Source organism: Quercus lobata, chromosome 1, assembly GCF_001633185.2.
Source record: "Quercus lobata isolate SW786 chromosome 1, ValleyOak3.0 Primary Assembly, whole genome shotgun sequence".
Taxonomy (NCBI): domain Eukaryota; kingdom Viridiplantae; phylum Streptophyta; class Magnoliopsida; order Fagales; family Fagaceae; genus Quercus; species Quercus lobata.
In genome coordinates this window covers 17,401,092-17,415,699 of record NC_044904.1, presented here as the reverse complement: position 1 = coordinate 17,415,699, position 14,608 = coordinate 17,401,092, and the positions used below count along the sequence as shown (strand labels likewise).

The 14,608-nt window shown below is 37.2% G+C and overlaps 1 protein-coding gene across 1 annotated transcript; it reads left to right on the top strand.

Moving 5' to 3' along the window:
- The first annotated feature begins 5,543 nt into the window (after nucleotides 1-5,543).
- Nucleotides 5,544-10,866, top strand: LOC115981544 (pentatricopeptide repeat-containing protein At5g27110-like). The gene is made up of 3 exons (XM_031103759.1): nucleotides 5,544-8,104; nucleotides 9,189-9,273; nucleotides 10,374-10,866. The coding sequence occupies exon 1, from the start codon at nucleotides 5,758-5,760 to the stop codon at nucleotides 7,855-7,857; it is 2,100 nt and encodes a 699-aa protein (XP_030959619.1). The 5' UTR covers nucleotides 5,544-5,757; the 3' UTR covers nucleotides 7,858-8,104; nucleotides 9,189-9,273; nucleotides 10,374-10,866.
- Nucleotides 10,867-14,608: the final 3,742 nt, after the last annotated feature.

Genomic DNA, 14,608 nt, shown 5'->3' with positions numbered 1-14,608 from the left:
TATTCCAGATACCTAAAATAAATAAAAAAGAAATTTGCACATTGCCGTCAACGACGTGAACCCCTCTCTCTTTTGTATAAGACTGTCGTCAACCTACTTACATGCCTTCAAAATAAGCCCAACTCACCATTTCTTCCGGATCTATGTCTTTGTAGACCAAACCACCAAATTGCTTCGTTGGTTTGAATTGAAACTTAGAAAGCGTAAACTTTTCTAGCTAGGCTTGCAATCTGTTGTGATTCAAAATTAAAGAAGCAAAAAGGAAAATTTCGGTGCCTTGATGGTTGAAGAGGAAAGCTGCAGAAACAGTAAAGCCCCTTTGTCAAAAGGCTCAAAACAATAGGAATTTAATATTTGAGTTTGCTAAACATAAAAGGCAGTGCCTTGAACAAAGAGGCGGTGGTTGGCCGTGAGTGCTAGTGTTGATGGCACTGGCGATCTCTTTCTAGTGGCGCCAACAATCTTTGCTAGCGGTGACCAGTGGTAGTGGTGGGAATGTATTTGGTTATTTATTTATTTTAGGTGTTTGAAATAAGAAAAAAAAAAGTAATTAAATAGGTAGACATGTGTCAAGTTTTTATTTGTGGAGTACATGGTGGAGCAGGAAAAGTAGGATAAAAGATTTGGACTCATAGACTATATAGCCTATATGTCATTTAGACAATTATATCATATTTTTATACCCACCTTAAAACATAATATATCTCATATTTATTGACTTCTTTTTTCTTTTCTTTTTTGGAAAAGTCGTTTAGGATATTAACAAAATTTGAATACAAAAATTTCAATATTAATTTTGTACTATGAGAAAGTAAGAAAATGTATTTTAATTTTTTTTAAAAAATTATCATATAGAAAGTTTTTTTTTTTTTTTTTTGAGAAGGATATCATATAGAAAGTTGAACGTGTATATATATATATATATATATATATATATATGTAGGGACATGATTTTTCACGACCCAAGGATGACGTTGGGCTCGTATGTAAAGGGCCCAGACAATGTGATTTGTAGAGAGTGGGTTTGGAAAGGCCTGCCCTTGGGGACTAGGCAGTGGTCTGGTCCTGGTTTCATGAGAGCTCCTACGAAGGTGGGTTTGGACTGTATAGTTGAGTTTTACATCGATGTAGTATGAAGGGTTTGGCTCCTCGGAATTAGTCCAAGGAGCATTACATTCTCTCCATCCTTCCTCCTTTTTCGTCCCCCCCTTTTTCTTTTAGCTCTATTTCCCTTTTATATTAGTACTCACATCCAGTTCTTCATCTACGTGTCAGTTTTTCCTTATTTGGGGTAATTACTCGTCCTATCAATCCATACGTCAGAGTGGTTGGGGAAAAGCTGGATAGCATGGTATGGAGTATGGGCTTGCCAGGCGCTGGGCTTCAGATTATGGCGTTGGCAGCTTTCTCGTTTGTACTGCTCTTGTACTGAGTTTGTCCTTTTCTTCAGGCGTTTGTGAGGTGTTGAGCGTGAGATCGTCCTTGGCCACGTTCTTGGACCATTAAGGGGCTTTCATCACACGTCCTCGGTAGTAGGTTCCTCGGCTTGGGCTTTGGGCCCTTGATATGAAGTGGGCTGGGATTTCAAATTTCAGGCCCCACAATAGCTCCTCAAAATCCTGGTTCCTGACTTTTCAATTGGGGAGGAGGGTTTTGGCGATGTTGGGCCCACTTCGCAGCTTGCTCAAGTTTCGTACCTTACTGATGTTCGTGTTCTTCTATTTGCATGGGAGATGTACCGAATTAAGAGGCATTACTTTATTCTTCGCCCGCGCAGTGTCCTTTGATGTTTCAGTATTCGAGGCGCGCCTTCACGAGGACCTTTAAATCTTGTGGTGGCGGATAGTGTTGGAAATTGTGCCAGAGCTGCCTTGTCTGCAGCGTTTCTTGGGAATCTGCTCACATTAAATGACACCACTTTACCCTTTATATAAGTAGGATAAGTGGTTACTCTCCGGGCATATAAACCATTCTGCTCTCTTAAAAATCATAACTCTTTATCCATAACCAGTTCCCACATCCAGTTTTGTCTTCCCTTAGTACAATATGTTTGAGACTGGGGTGGAGGTGGAGGAACTTCACCCGCCACAGAGGCACCGGACCCTTCCAAGACTTAAGGTGGTGTGGTCTGGGCAGGGGAGGCACAGATTTAAGGTAACCTCCCGCTTGGATAAGGTGGGGACGGTACCCCCACCTCTTTCAGTCAAAATCCGAAGCAGGTTCTGGTCACATCAGATTTTTGGTGTGTCAGAAGAAAGGTTTTCCGCCATCAGCGCCGTCTGCTTTATCGCAGGCATGATTATGTGGAGGCTCATCAACTTCCGGCTCCCGGCACCTTTTTTTCAACGGTGCTGGCTGCAAGATGGGTTCCCTGCACCTTTTCTTCAGCAGCGCTAGCCCGGAGTTGGGCTCTCTACACCTTTTCTTCAACGGTGCAAGCCCCAAGTTGGGCTTTTTTGCTGCCTGAGTTAAAGGCATGTAAAAGTATTGAGGAATAGCTTCCTTCGACGAAATTTTGGAGCGGCAGCATGTCTCTTCTCTGCATCTCTTCTTCGGCTTTTCCTTCATCCCCTTGTATCTTTTCTTTTCGCTAGTGCAGTTAGTTTCAGTATGAGCTTATTTAAGCTCTTTCATTGTACATTGTACTGTTCCTTTGTCTTAATAAGAAATGAATTTGCTTACTCTCAAATACTTTTCTTTTCTGCAAAAACTACTTTGTGCATGAATATTAAATGGGCACTTTCCTTTAATGATGCTTAGAGCAGGAAAAAACCTTGAAACAAATTCCTTCTATTTTGAACTTACTGACATTATCAAGCATAATAATGATAATTCCTAGTAGATTAAATTCATAAAACTAACCGAGATAATGGCTGAGCACTTCGTAATGCGTGCGAGACGACCGTCCGAGGACGATAAACTTTAAATAATTCGTCTGATAAGGTAACTGAGCAGCGAGGGGCTTTGATTGTGTTTTTGACAACATGTGGCCTTATATTGCATCGATCCTCTTGGTTTGGGGATCTGAGGGTGGACTGGGGAATTCATGCAGTTTAGGGATCGGCCCAACTATCAATGGGGAACTCTTCTCCGGGGTAGATTCTAAGGACCATATACGTCCAAGTCGTGTCCACAGCTTGAAGTCTTTCTGTTGGGTAGTTGGTTTCCCCATAGGCTTGAGTCCGAGAACCATACAAGGCCTTGTAATTTTGCTTTAGAGTACTTGGTTTCCCCATAGGCTTGAGTCCGAGGACCATACAAGACCTTGGTTCTGTCCAAAACTTGTAATTTTGCTTTAGAGTACTTGGTTTCCCCATAGACTTGAGTCCGAGGACCATACAAGGCCTTGGTTTTGTCCAAAACTTGTAATTTTGCTTTAGAGTACTCGGTTTCCCCATAGGCTTGAGTCCGAGGACCATACAAGGCCTTCGTTCTGTCCAAAACTTGTAATTTTTCTTTAGATTACTTGGTTTCCCCATAGGCTTGAGTCCGAGGACCATACAAGGTCTTGGTTCTGTCCAAAACTTGTAATTTTGCTTTAGAGTACTTGGTTTCCCCATAGGCTTGAGTCTGAGGACCATACAAGGCCTTGGTTCTGTCCAAAACTTGTAATTTTGCTTTAGAGTACTTGGTTTCCCCATAGGCTTGAGTCCGAGGACCATACAAGGCCTTGGTTCTGTCCAAAACTTGTAATTTTGCTTTAGAGTACTCGGTTTCCCCATAGGCTTGAGTCCGAGGACCATACAAGGTCTTGGTTCTGTTCAAAACTTGTAATTTTGCTTTAGAGTACTTGGTTTCCCCATAGGCTTGAGTCCGAGGACCATACAAGGCCTTGGTTCTGTCCAAAACTTGTAATTTTGCTTTAGAGTACTTGGTTTCCCCATAGGCTTGAGTCTGAGGACCATACAAGGCCTTGGTTCTGTCCAAAACTTGTAATTTTGCTTTAGAGTACTTGGTTTCCCCATAGGCTTGAGTCCGAGGACCATACAAGGTCTTGGTTCTGTCCAAAACTTGTAATTTTGCTTTTAAGTAGTTTTTTATCTGTATTTATTTATTTTTCGAAGGTCAGCCTCTAGACCAGGGCGGGGAGAGTTGGCTTGAGGCCGGAAGCCCCTAGAGCTGCCCGCGCCATTGGCATTGCAAGGCGTAGTTCCTAGCAGAAGTTTATGTCGGAGCAACAACTGTTTATCGTCGGAGATGGAGGAAACCCCGTGAACCTCTGCTTGCTAGAGACTTGACTCCACCGCCACCTGCGCCAATGCACAAGCCTTCCCACAGACGGCGCCAATTGTAGGGACACGATTTTTCACGACCCAAGGATGACATTGGGCTCGTATGTAAAGGGCCCAGACAATGTGATTTGTAGAGAGTGGGTTTGGAAAGGCCTGCCCTTGGGGGCTAGGCAGTGGTCTGGTCCTGGTTTCATGAGAGCTCCTACGAAGGTGGGTTTGGACTGCATAGTTGAGCTTTACATCGATGTAGTATGAAGGGTTTGGCTCCTCGGAATTAGTCCGAGGAGCATTACATTCTCTCCATCCTTCCTCCTTTTTCGTCCTCCCCTTTTTCTTTTAGCTCCCTTTCCCTTTTATACTAGTACTCACCTCCAGTTCTTCATTTACGTGTCAGTTTTTCCTTGTTTGGGGTAATTACTCGTCCTATCAATCCATACGTCAGAGTGGTTGGGGAAAAGCTGGATAGCATGGTATGGAGTATGGGCTTGCCAGGCGCTGGGCTCCACATTATGACGTTGGCAGCTTTCTCGTTTGTACTGCTCTTGTACTGAGTTTGTCCTTTTTTTCAGGCGTTTGTGAGGTGTTGAGCGTGAGATCGTCCTCGGCCACGTTCTTGGACCATGAAGGGGCTTTCATCACACGTCCTCGGCAGTAGGTTCCTCGGCTTGGGCTTTGGGCCCTTGATATGAAGTGGGTTGGGATTTCAAATTTCAGGCCCCACAATATATATATATATATATATATATATATATATAAATAATTATTCAAAATGATCACTTTAGGGCCTTTAGGCCTCCTCAAGTTGTATTGAGTCGGGCTTGGGATTTAAGTTTTCTCACGGTTAAAAAAAAATAGTATCCATATCATCATTATTAAATATTTATTGCTTTCCACCTCAACTTATCTAATTACTAATTAATACTATTTTATTTTTTCTATTTAATTTTATTATATTTACAACTACATAAAGAAGAATGAAAAAATTGGTAAAATTTAGGTACAAAAAATTTCGTAAAATGTTGTAACTTATTCACCAAATAAATTTAAACATATAAGTGTATTGAATTTAATTATCCTTGAAATTGTCTTATAAAAAAAACCTCTTTAAAATAATAACATCATTTGTTAATATAGTTATATTTTTTTAAAATTTAATTTGGTAATAAAAACTATACACCTAAAAGCTAGTTCAAAACTATTTTTCTTTTGACCCACAATGTGGGCTATTGAAGAAATCATTCATGATTTTTTTTAAATAAATTATATCACCTATTTAAATAATATAGGTAAATATCCTTATAAATTATCCTGGCCTTTATTTCCCAAATTCCCATTGAAAAGTTGAGAAGTGAATACTTCTGTCGTGTCCATGCAGGCCGCTTGTTTTTTATTAACGTAAATCTCTCTCTCTTGTCTCTACGGATTCATGTATCTCATAGTTTATGTGCTTATACTTAATCTGCCTATTTTTCATGCAGTTTCATTTCCATTTTTACTATCTTTCTGTACTACTATTAGTAATTGAATGGAAACCACAAAGCTATTATCTCTCTTAAGAGCATGCATAGGTTCTAAATCAGTCAAGCAAGGCAAGCTAATTCACCAAAAGATAGTCTCTCTAGGCTTACAAACCAACACTGCCATTTGCAAAAGCCTCATCAACTTTTACTTTTCTTGCCATTTGTATGACTCTGCAAACCTTGTTTTCCAAACCATTGATAACTCATTAGACATCTCTTTGTGGAATGGCCTCTTGGCTGCTTACACCAAAAACTTCATGTTCATTGAAGCTCTTGAGCTGTATGAGAGGCTATTGCGTTATCCATATTTGAAACCTGATAGTTACACTTACCCAAGTGTTCTAAAGGCCTGTGGTGGGTTGGGTAGAGTTGGTTGTGGTAAAATGATTCATACCCATTTGATAAAAACTGGTTTTGCAAATGATATTGTTGTGGCCAGTGCTCTTGTGAGCATGTATGCAAAATGCAACGCTTTTGAGTATGCTATACAGCTGTTTGATGAAATGCCTGAGAGGGATGTGGCGTGTTGGAATACGGTGATTTCCTGTTATTATCAAGATGGGCAAGCTAAACAAGCGTTGGAATTGTTTGAAAGAATGAGAGGTTCTGGGTTTGAGCCTAACTCGGTGACACTCACAACTGTTATTTCATCGTGTGCAAGGCTTTTAGATTTGGAAAGAGGGAAGGAGATTCACATGGAGTTGGTGAGAAATGGTTTTGAGTTGGATGGTTTCATCAGCTCTGCTCTTGTGGACATGTATGGAAAGTGCGGTTGTTTAGACATGGCTATAGAGGTTTTTGAGCACATTTCAAGAAAGACTGTGGTTTCATGGAACTCCATGATTGCAGGATACAGTTTAAAAGGTGACAGTAGATCATGCATGGAACTCTTTAAAAGGATGAACAAGGAAAGAATTAAACCCACTTTGACTACTTTAACCAGCATATTAATGGCTTGTTCAAGATCAGCCCAACTGCAACACGGAAAATTCATACATGGATATATAGTAAGAAACAGAATAGAGGCTGACATCTTTACTGAAATCTCCTTAATTGATTTATACTTCAAATGTGGATGGGTTGGATCTGCTGAAAATGTTTTTGAAATGATGCCCAAGAATAATGCAGTTTCATGGAATGTCATGATTTCTGGATATGTGACAGTAGGCAATTATTTCAATGCTCTTGGCATCTTCTATGAAATGAAAGAAGCTGGTATTAAACCAGATGCCATTTCATATACTAGTGTTTTACCAGCTTGTTCACAACTAGCAGCCTTGGAACAGGGTAAGGACATTCAAAACCATGTCATAGAGAGTAAGTTGGAAACCAATGAAGTAGTTATGGGGGCTCTACTTGACATGTATGCTAAATGTGGTGCAGTAGGCGAAGCACTTAATATTTTTCATCAATTGCCTGAGAGAGATGTTGTGTCATGGACGTCAATGATCACAGCTTATGGGTCTCATGGTCAAGCTTTAGAAGCTTTGAAGCTGTTTGGTGAAATGCAGCAGTCCAATGCAAAACCAGACATAGTGACTTTCCTTGCAGTTTTATCTGCTTGTAGCCATGCCGGATTGGTTGATGAAGGTTGTCATCATTTTAATAAAATGATCACTGAGTATGGTATTAGTCCCAGAATTGAACACTACTCATGCTTGATTGATCTTCTTGGACGTGCTGGAAGATTGCATGAAGCTTATGGGATTCTCCAAAGAACCCCAGAAATTAGTGAGGATGTTGGGTTATTAAGCACACTATTTTCCGCATGCCGTTTGCACAGAAATGTAGATTTGGGGGTAGAAATTGCAAAATTGCTTATCAAGAAGGATCCTGATGATCCATCAACTTATATTATTTTATCAAATATGTATGCATCTGCAAAAGAATGGGATGAGGTGCGCAAGGTGAGATCTAAGATGAAAGAGCTAGGATTGAAGAAGAACCCTGGGTGTAGCTGGATTGAGATTAACAGTAGGGTCCAACCTTTCTTTATTGATGATAAGTCACACCCACAAGCCGAGATGGTGTATGAATGCCTCAAATTACTTACCAGTCACATGGAGAAAGATGAGCTCTTTTCATGTTGTAGATCAGTCAAATGATGTACTAACTTGCAGCAACTTGTATTCAAATGAGACAGAAATGTGAAAATCCTGTGTGTGAATTTTGAGGGTGAGTTGGATATATTGGTGAATGGAAGCGTTTGTTTTGAGAATGGGTGAGTCTAAGAATAGTACTGGTATTGGTTGCGATGGAGTTTAGTTTTTTCGGTTTGTGTGGATGTCATGAAGGAATAGGATGGCTTTGGATCTTAGCTGGACCAGCCCAATTGAATGGAGCATCAAGCAGGTTTTTTTTATTTTTTTTTTCTTCTCATTTCTTGGATATTCTAGATTATTTCAGTGTTGTTCAATGATTTACATTCAGGTATTGGTTGGTTTTAGATTTTTGTCTGGGACTAGTTTGCTTATAAAAGGCAAGGAAAAACATTGTGGATTGCTTTTATTTGTTTGTTTGTGCTAACTGTGTTATTTTCATTGGGTTGCTTTCTGTAATATTAGCATAACATATTTGGTGTGATCAAGTTGGGTTTTAATAGTGATGGTGAAGTGATGTGTAGACTTGGGTTGTTACTGGTTGGATTTTGTAGGGTTTGGGTTTAATTATCTGATTGTGTTGTTCAAAGTTTGAACTGACTGAAAGTAGTTGTTACCAATGAGTTTTCAAGTTGTTGGAATAAGCTGGAAGATGACCCTTTTCTTTGTGTGGGTTGACTTTCTACCTTGAATAGTTGAAACAATGGGCTCTTTTACCATTGTTTAACGAAGTTTTTTTAGGATGTTATCTCTCTTTTATTTTGGTTTTAGATTGGGGATTAGAAAGTAGTAAATTGTTTTTGTGTCCCACTAGGGACTCTGAGCTACATACTGGGAGGTGGGATTTAATATTGGCGTCTTGGTTTAGGCCAAGGATTTTACTAACCAAGCTGCATTCACAAAGAGAGAAAACTGGCGGCCCTTTCTAGGAGTACGAACTAAGAACTAACAAAATTATTGGAAGTTTTCTCACAAAGCGTGTTGTGATAAAATTTCTTTGACAAATGTATGTAAAACATTAAGTACATGTGTAAGCAGTGTGCTGGTGCTACCTCGCCAATCAATAAGGGGAAACTGAGCTGGTTCAAAGGGGTCTTATACTCTTACTTCTAGGTTTTATGTCTGGAATCCCGTCTGCTGTTGTTACTAGGCATTAAGATTGTTAGTGTTTATAAACTCTGAATAGTGTACATGTCAGTTTTTCATTATGTTCTTCTGAGCCGGTTGAATATGCTGTCGAATTTTTATCTTCACTTCATCCTCTTCTAATTTGATATTAACCTGCTTCCAAGTGCTGAATATGCTTAAGTTAGATTCTTGGTTGATCTCAATTACAGGCCATTACTGTCTAAAGAAAGGAGCACACTTGCTTAAGTATTGAAGAAGGGGGAAGTCCAAGTTTTGTCCATTGCTGTTTCTAATGTAAGTTTGGCCCTGTTTCTCCAGACATGTGAATGCAATCTTCTACTTGAGTTTATTTTATATTCGGCAAGCATGCTAATGCATTCCCACCCCCTTCCTCCAGGTTTTATTGTGCATCTTATAATCTCATCATTGCAATCTATTAGCTAATTGGAATTGAACTTTTGTGTATGATCTTTGATTTTGCAATTTAGGATAATTTATTCATATTATCATGCTTATTGGTAGAGGGTATTAAATCTAGCCATCAGTATCGCGAATGTATTTTATTCAGATAAGTGGTGTGCATAAATTTTTCAGCTTCTATGTTATTTGATAAACTGCAGAATAGGCATTTTATGCCATTTACAATTTAACTTGCATCTGTGTCAAATCACTCTCTATCTTTGTCTGCCTAGAGCAATCTAAGTCATGGAAGTTTCATTTAAAGGATTCTCAATAATTATGCATACCCGTAACACCTTGCTTTGTTGCTCTAGCAATTAAACATATCTTGCTGTAGCTAATGTTTTCATCGGTGGATTAGATGACCATGATAAGCTAGCTATGTTCACATTATCAACAATTCTTGTTTTCTGCAATCTGCTCCCAGACTGGCCTGGTGTCTTTGGTTCTTAGCTTATCAAATTGAATTTTTTTTTTTTTTAATTTTTTTAATTTTTATGTTGGTATGTTTTTGAACCATCAGTTTATATTTACCATATCTACCTGGCATTTAACAAGTTGCATCTGTTGAGCAAGAATTTGTTATTTTAGGAAGACCTGCATTGATAACCTGCATTTTGCCTCTGATGTTAAGCTTGATGTGCATCATTGATTAAAGGTGACGATCTCAGTTATAGGACTTTCAAGTTCTAGCTATTTTAAACAGGTGGTTGATTTTTAGAAGAGAGATTTTTTTGAAGTGATAGCAATTTAAATTCAGTGTTCATGATGTAACATAATTCATGAATCCCATGCTCAACTGCTTATAAGGAAAACATATAGAATTGAGTGATTATTTATATATTTCTGGAATGAAAAATTGGTTAGCCTGACTGACTCGATTACTGTAATGTTACTCTTTGTTATATTACTTTGTGATATTTTGTAATATGCAGGCCTATCTTGAAATCTTGATAACCTCTTATTGGAGCAGCCAGAGATTTGCTAGTAGATCAACAGCTAAACCATAAGCACAAAGCACACCAACCCTATAGTTTTCTAACCGATGATTACCCTCTGTCTGCAGCATAGGAGCTATTAATACAAATTACCTTAAATCAAAAAGAGCTGGTGCCTCCATTTACAAATAATGATAATTTTTACTTGGAGGAAGACTTGCAAGCCCTCTTCCCTGTATCTTCCACAACTTTCTGTAATTGAACCATTACCAGTAGTTTATTATTGGACGTACGTTTTTAGTTTCTTCTTTGGAATTTGCTGGTCAAAATAGATATTTGGTGATCTATGGTGTTTATAGATTTTCAGTCACACATCCTTTAAGAGTGTTCTTTTGAAACTTTGTGGATTAGATGTGTTTAGAGCTGTCATTTTTTTTTTTTTTTTACCATTAGTCTGATGATAAAGAGTTATTATCAGAAGTAAATGTTATAGGTTGAAACTCTCTCTCAAAAAAAGAAAGTCCCATATAGTAAGGTTTTATACTAGTGACTTATGTGTTGAATGATACTTACACAATTTGATTAAACTTTTTAGATATCTTTATTCAATAATACTTTGTTGGTTTTATACCAGTTACTACAACTTAACAATCGAAAAATAAGAACCCCACAATGTTTACAATCTAAAAACAAGGGCCCACAACTGAAAACAAACTCCAACATTACAATGAATAAAAGATAATAACAACAATACCGAATGCCAAATTCTATCGTTAATAAAATAATAGTAAATAAACTAAATTACCAATGGCATCTATTATTTCTCACATCACTTAAGTTGTTGGCTCTTATTATTTCTCATCATCCCACCTCTTCTAGTGTTACCTGTATGGACACCAACTACACAAACACACATCCCCTTCATAGAAAACCGCACTCCTATAATTAATTTAATCGACCCATAATTCCAAATACGTGTACGTATCATTGAGCCTCTGATAGCTTTAGTGGATTTATGTATTCAACCATACTCTTCTGATGTAGAGATATCAGATATGGAATCGCAACAAGAGAAAAGCTGAAGAAATAAAGCCATAGCAGTCTATAGTTAATAAATTAAAACTTCAGTCAATGGGGTTTGTTGCTGGGACTGGGAGAGGAGGGATGAAAGTGGAGGAACAATTTCCCTTAGAGGATGAAGGTGCAAGCCATGAACAACATAATATACAATTTTCAGTTGATGGGGTTTCTTAAAAATTGATTGGTTTCACATCAACAATATAATAAACAAATTTCTTCCTTTTTTTCCCCCATTTTATGTAATGTCACTACAAACTTAATTATATTGCAAATGGCCAAGATGCTTATAACTCAGTGACATTTCTTTGCCTTTCTTATAAGGTGAACTAGGGTTTGAATACTTCTCCCCCACTTATTGTAACAAATTGAATTATAAATTTATGTGTGTGTGTAAATTCCAGTTAGGTTAATTAGTAAAGTCACTTACCATCAAATAAGATATTTTGAGTTCAAATTCCAACTATACCATAAACCAATCAGTGTCTTGCCCTAATTATAAAAAGCAATCAACATGAAGCAAATGCCATAGGTTAAAATTTTTATCATATCTATAAATAAAATAAAAAATAGTTATATACAAATTTCTTAGTTAATTTTTTAGTTTTGTGTAACATCACTCTAAACCTAACCATAATGCAAAACCCAAGAGCCTCATTGCTTAATTTGTAGTATGGAATTCCTTATTAGGAGAACCATAGTTCAATTCTCCTCCTCATTTGTTATAATAATCAAAGTATACCCAAATAAAATAAAATAAAACTATACCATAAAAGGGAAAAATGAAAATCTAGTTCGGCCAGCTTATTGTTATTGATGTCTTTCATGATTTGCATCTTTTTTTTTTTTTTTTCTTTTTTAAGGATTAATTCAATCCAAACCTAGTGTAAAAGGTCTTATTTACACCCTTCAACAGTAACATGACAAGTTAGAATTTTACATGTAGAAAAATAGAACATGGTACACACAATCACAACCTCATTTATGGATTTACCTAATGTAAAAAATAATAATAAATAAATTAAATTAAATTAGTAATGTGGCGGGCAAAAAGTAACTAAGGATTATGTTAGGTATAAACTTGCTACTTTTGCTCACACAATTAATTTTTAAGAGGTGGGATGCTCAATCAACCTTGAATTCCCTTAGCAAGATGAAAAGATTAAAGTGGGTGTGTTTGAATTAATTCCAAGTGTAGAAAAATTAGGGGTGTGCATGGGTCAGGTTGGGTCGGGTTGAGAGGATTTCTTGACCCAACCCACCATGATGGGTCAAAAAAAATTCAACCCAACCCAACCCAACCCATCACATAAGTTCCACCCAATCCAACCCAAATGGGTCGGGTTGAACCCATGGGTTTGACAATTTTTTATTATTATTATTAAATTGAGTAAAAAAAATATAAATATTAATATATTAAAAAAACCTAAAGATTAGTATCAATGTAACTTCTTAAAAGCAAACAACACTAATGACTAAACAACAATAGTAATTTATTAGAATTTGTGTGAACTAATTGGCTTTTATATAGGATAGGAAGAACTGATTATTTAAAAAAAATTAGTAATTATATAATATATTATATATATTTATCTATATTTATATATATATATATATTAAATTAGTATTAGTAGGAGGAACCGAGAAAATGTTGTTCTATAGCTGATTTTTGTAAAAAAATTATTAAATATATATATATATATATAAGTGCCATACAGCTGATTTTAAAAAAAAATATTAAATATATATTAAATATGGTGGGTCGAGTCGGGTTTGGTGAGTTTGTAATTTTATGACTCAAACCCAACCCGACTCGCTATAAAATTTTTTTTGTAACCCAACCCAACCCACCAAGTCTTAAAAACCGACCCAACCCGGTAGGTTGGGTTTGGCGGGTCGGTGGGTTTCCTGCACACCCCTAAGAAAAATGATATTCGATAAGGAACAGTCTTGAAATGATTATGTTAGGACATATGTGGAATTTGTTAGGACATATGTTATTGTAAATTGGCTAATCCTTTGACAAAACGCACTTTACTTGCAATTTGGATAGATCTAGGATGGTTTAGTACTTCATGGAACAAGAGTTCAAGCCTAGCATTGAAGCCATGCAAATCTGTCCAAGAAACAAGTGAAAAAATGTTGTTCATTAGATCTCGACAGCTAACTCAACAGATAAATCTATTGAGGTTTAATAAGAATTTTCGACAGCTCTCGACAGAAGTTGTATCTATCGAGGATTTTGAAATTCAGATTTTCAAATCTGTTTTTCATGCATATCCAAGTTATTTGTGTAAAGTTTATTTTCTCATAACCCTAGACATATGTAAGGATTATTTTAAGGGGCCGTCAAAGGTGATGCAAAGTGATACAACTCAATGCAAATTGATTGTGCATGCAAATTGTGACCGGAAATAGAATTTGTCCTAATTCATCATATTCTTTGTAGAAGTTGCTGCGTCTTTGCGCTGAGAGTTTTGTAACCAAGGAGCTTCTTGATCTTCATTGTCTAGATGAACTGAAGAACTTTGCAGCCAACATCTTTCTCAAGTTGGTGTGTTAGTCACGTACTTAGATCCGTGCATCGATTGGTTAGTTAAGTACTGGGAGCCGTGCATTAAAAGGAAAGATTGTCAATACATCACAAGTCCAATTGGGTATTCGGGTAGGGTTCAACTGTAGGTTGGTATTAGGTACTGGGATTCTTTTTACTTGTAACCACTTGTTTTGATAATAATAGATTCTCGGGAGTGGTAACCTTAAATTCACCCGGTGGGGTTTTGTCTCGGTGGTTTTCCCCATTCATAAACAAATCACCTATGTCAAATTTACTTTCCGCTGCATTTAACTTAGTTGGTAATTTGTTTGTGTTACCACGCATATTGCATGTAATTGAATCTAATTAATTTCACTTAGCTAAATTAATTGATTAAGTTACCAAATTGGTCAATACATTCTTAGCCTATCAAGTGGTATCAAAGCGGGCACACTCTGATTAGGGTTAATTTTTGCTATGTGATCCATTGATTGCTGTTTGTCATGAATAGAGGACAATCTCTAATTATACCTCATTTATTTGATGGCACTAACTATGCATATTGGAAAGTACGCATGAGAGCTTTCTTACAGTTTTTAGATAAGAAGGTGTGGCAAGC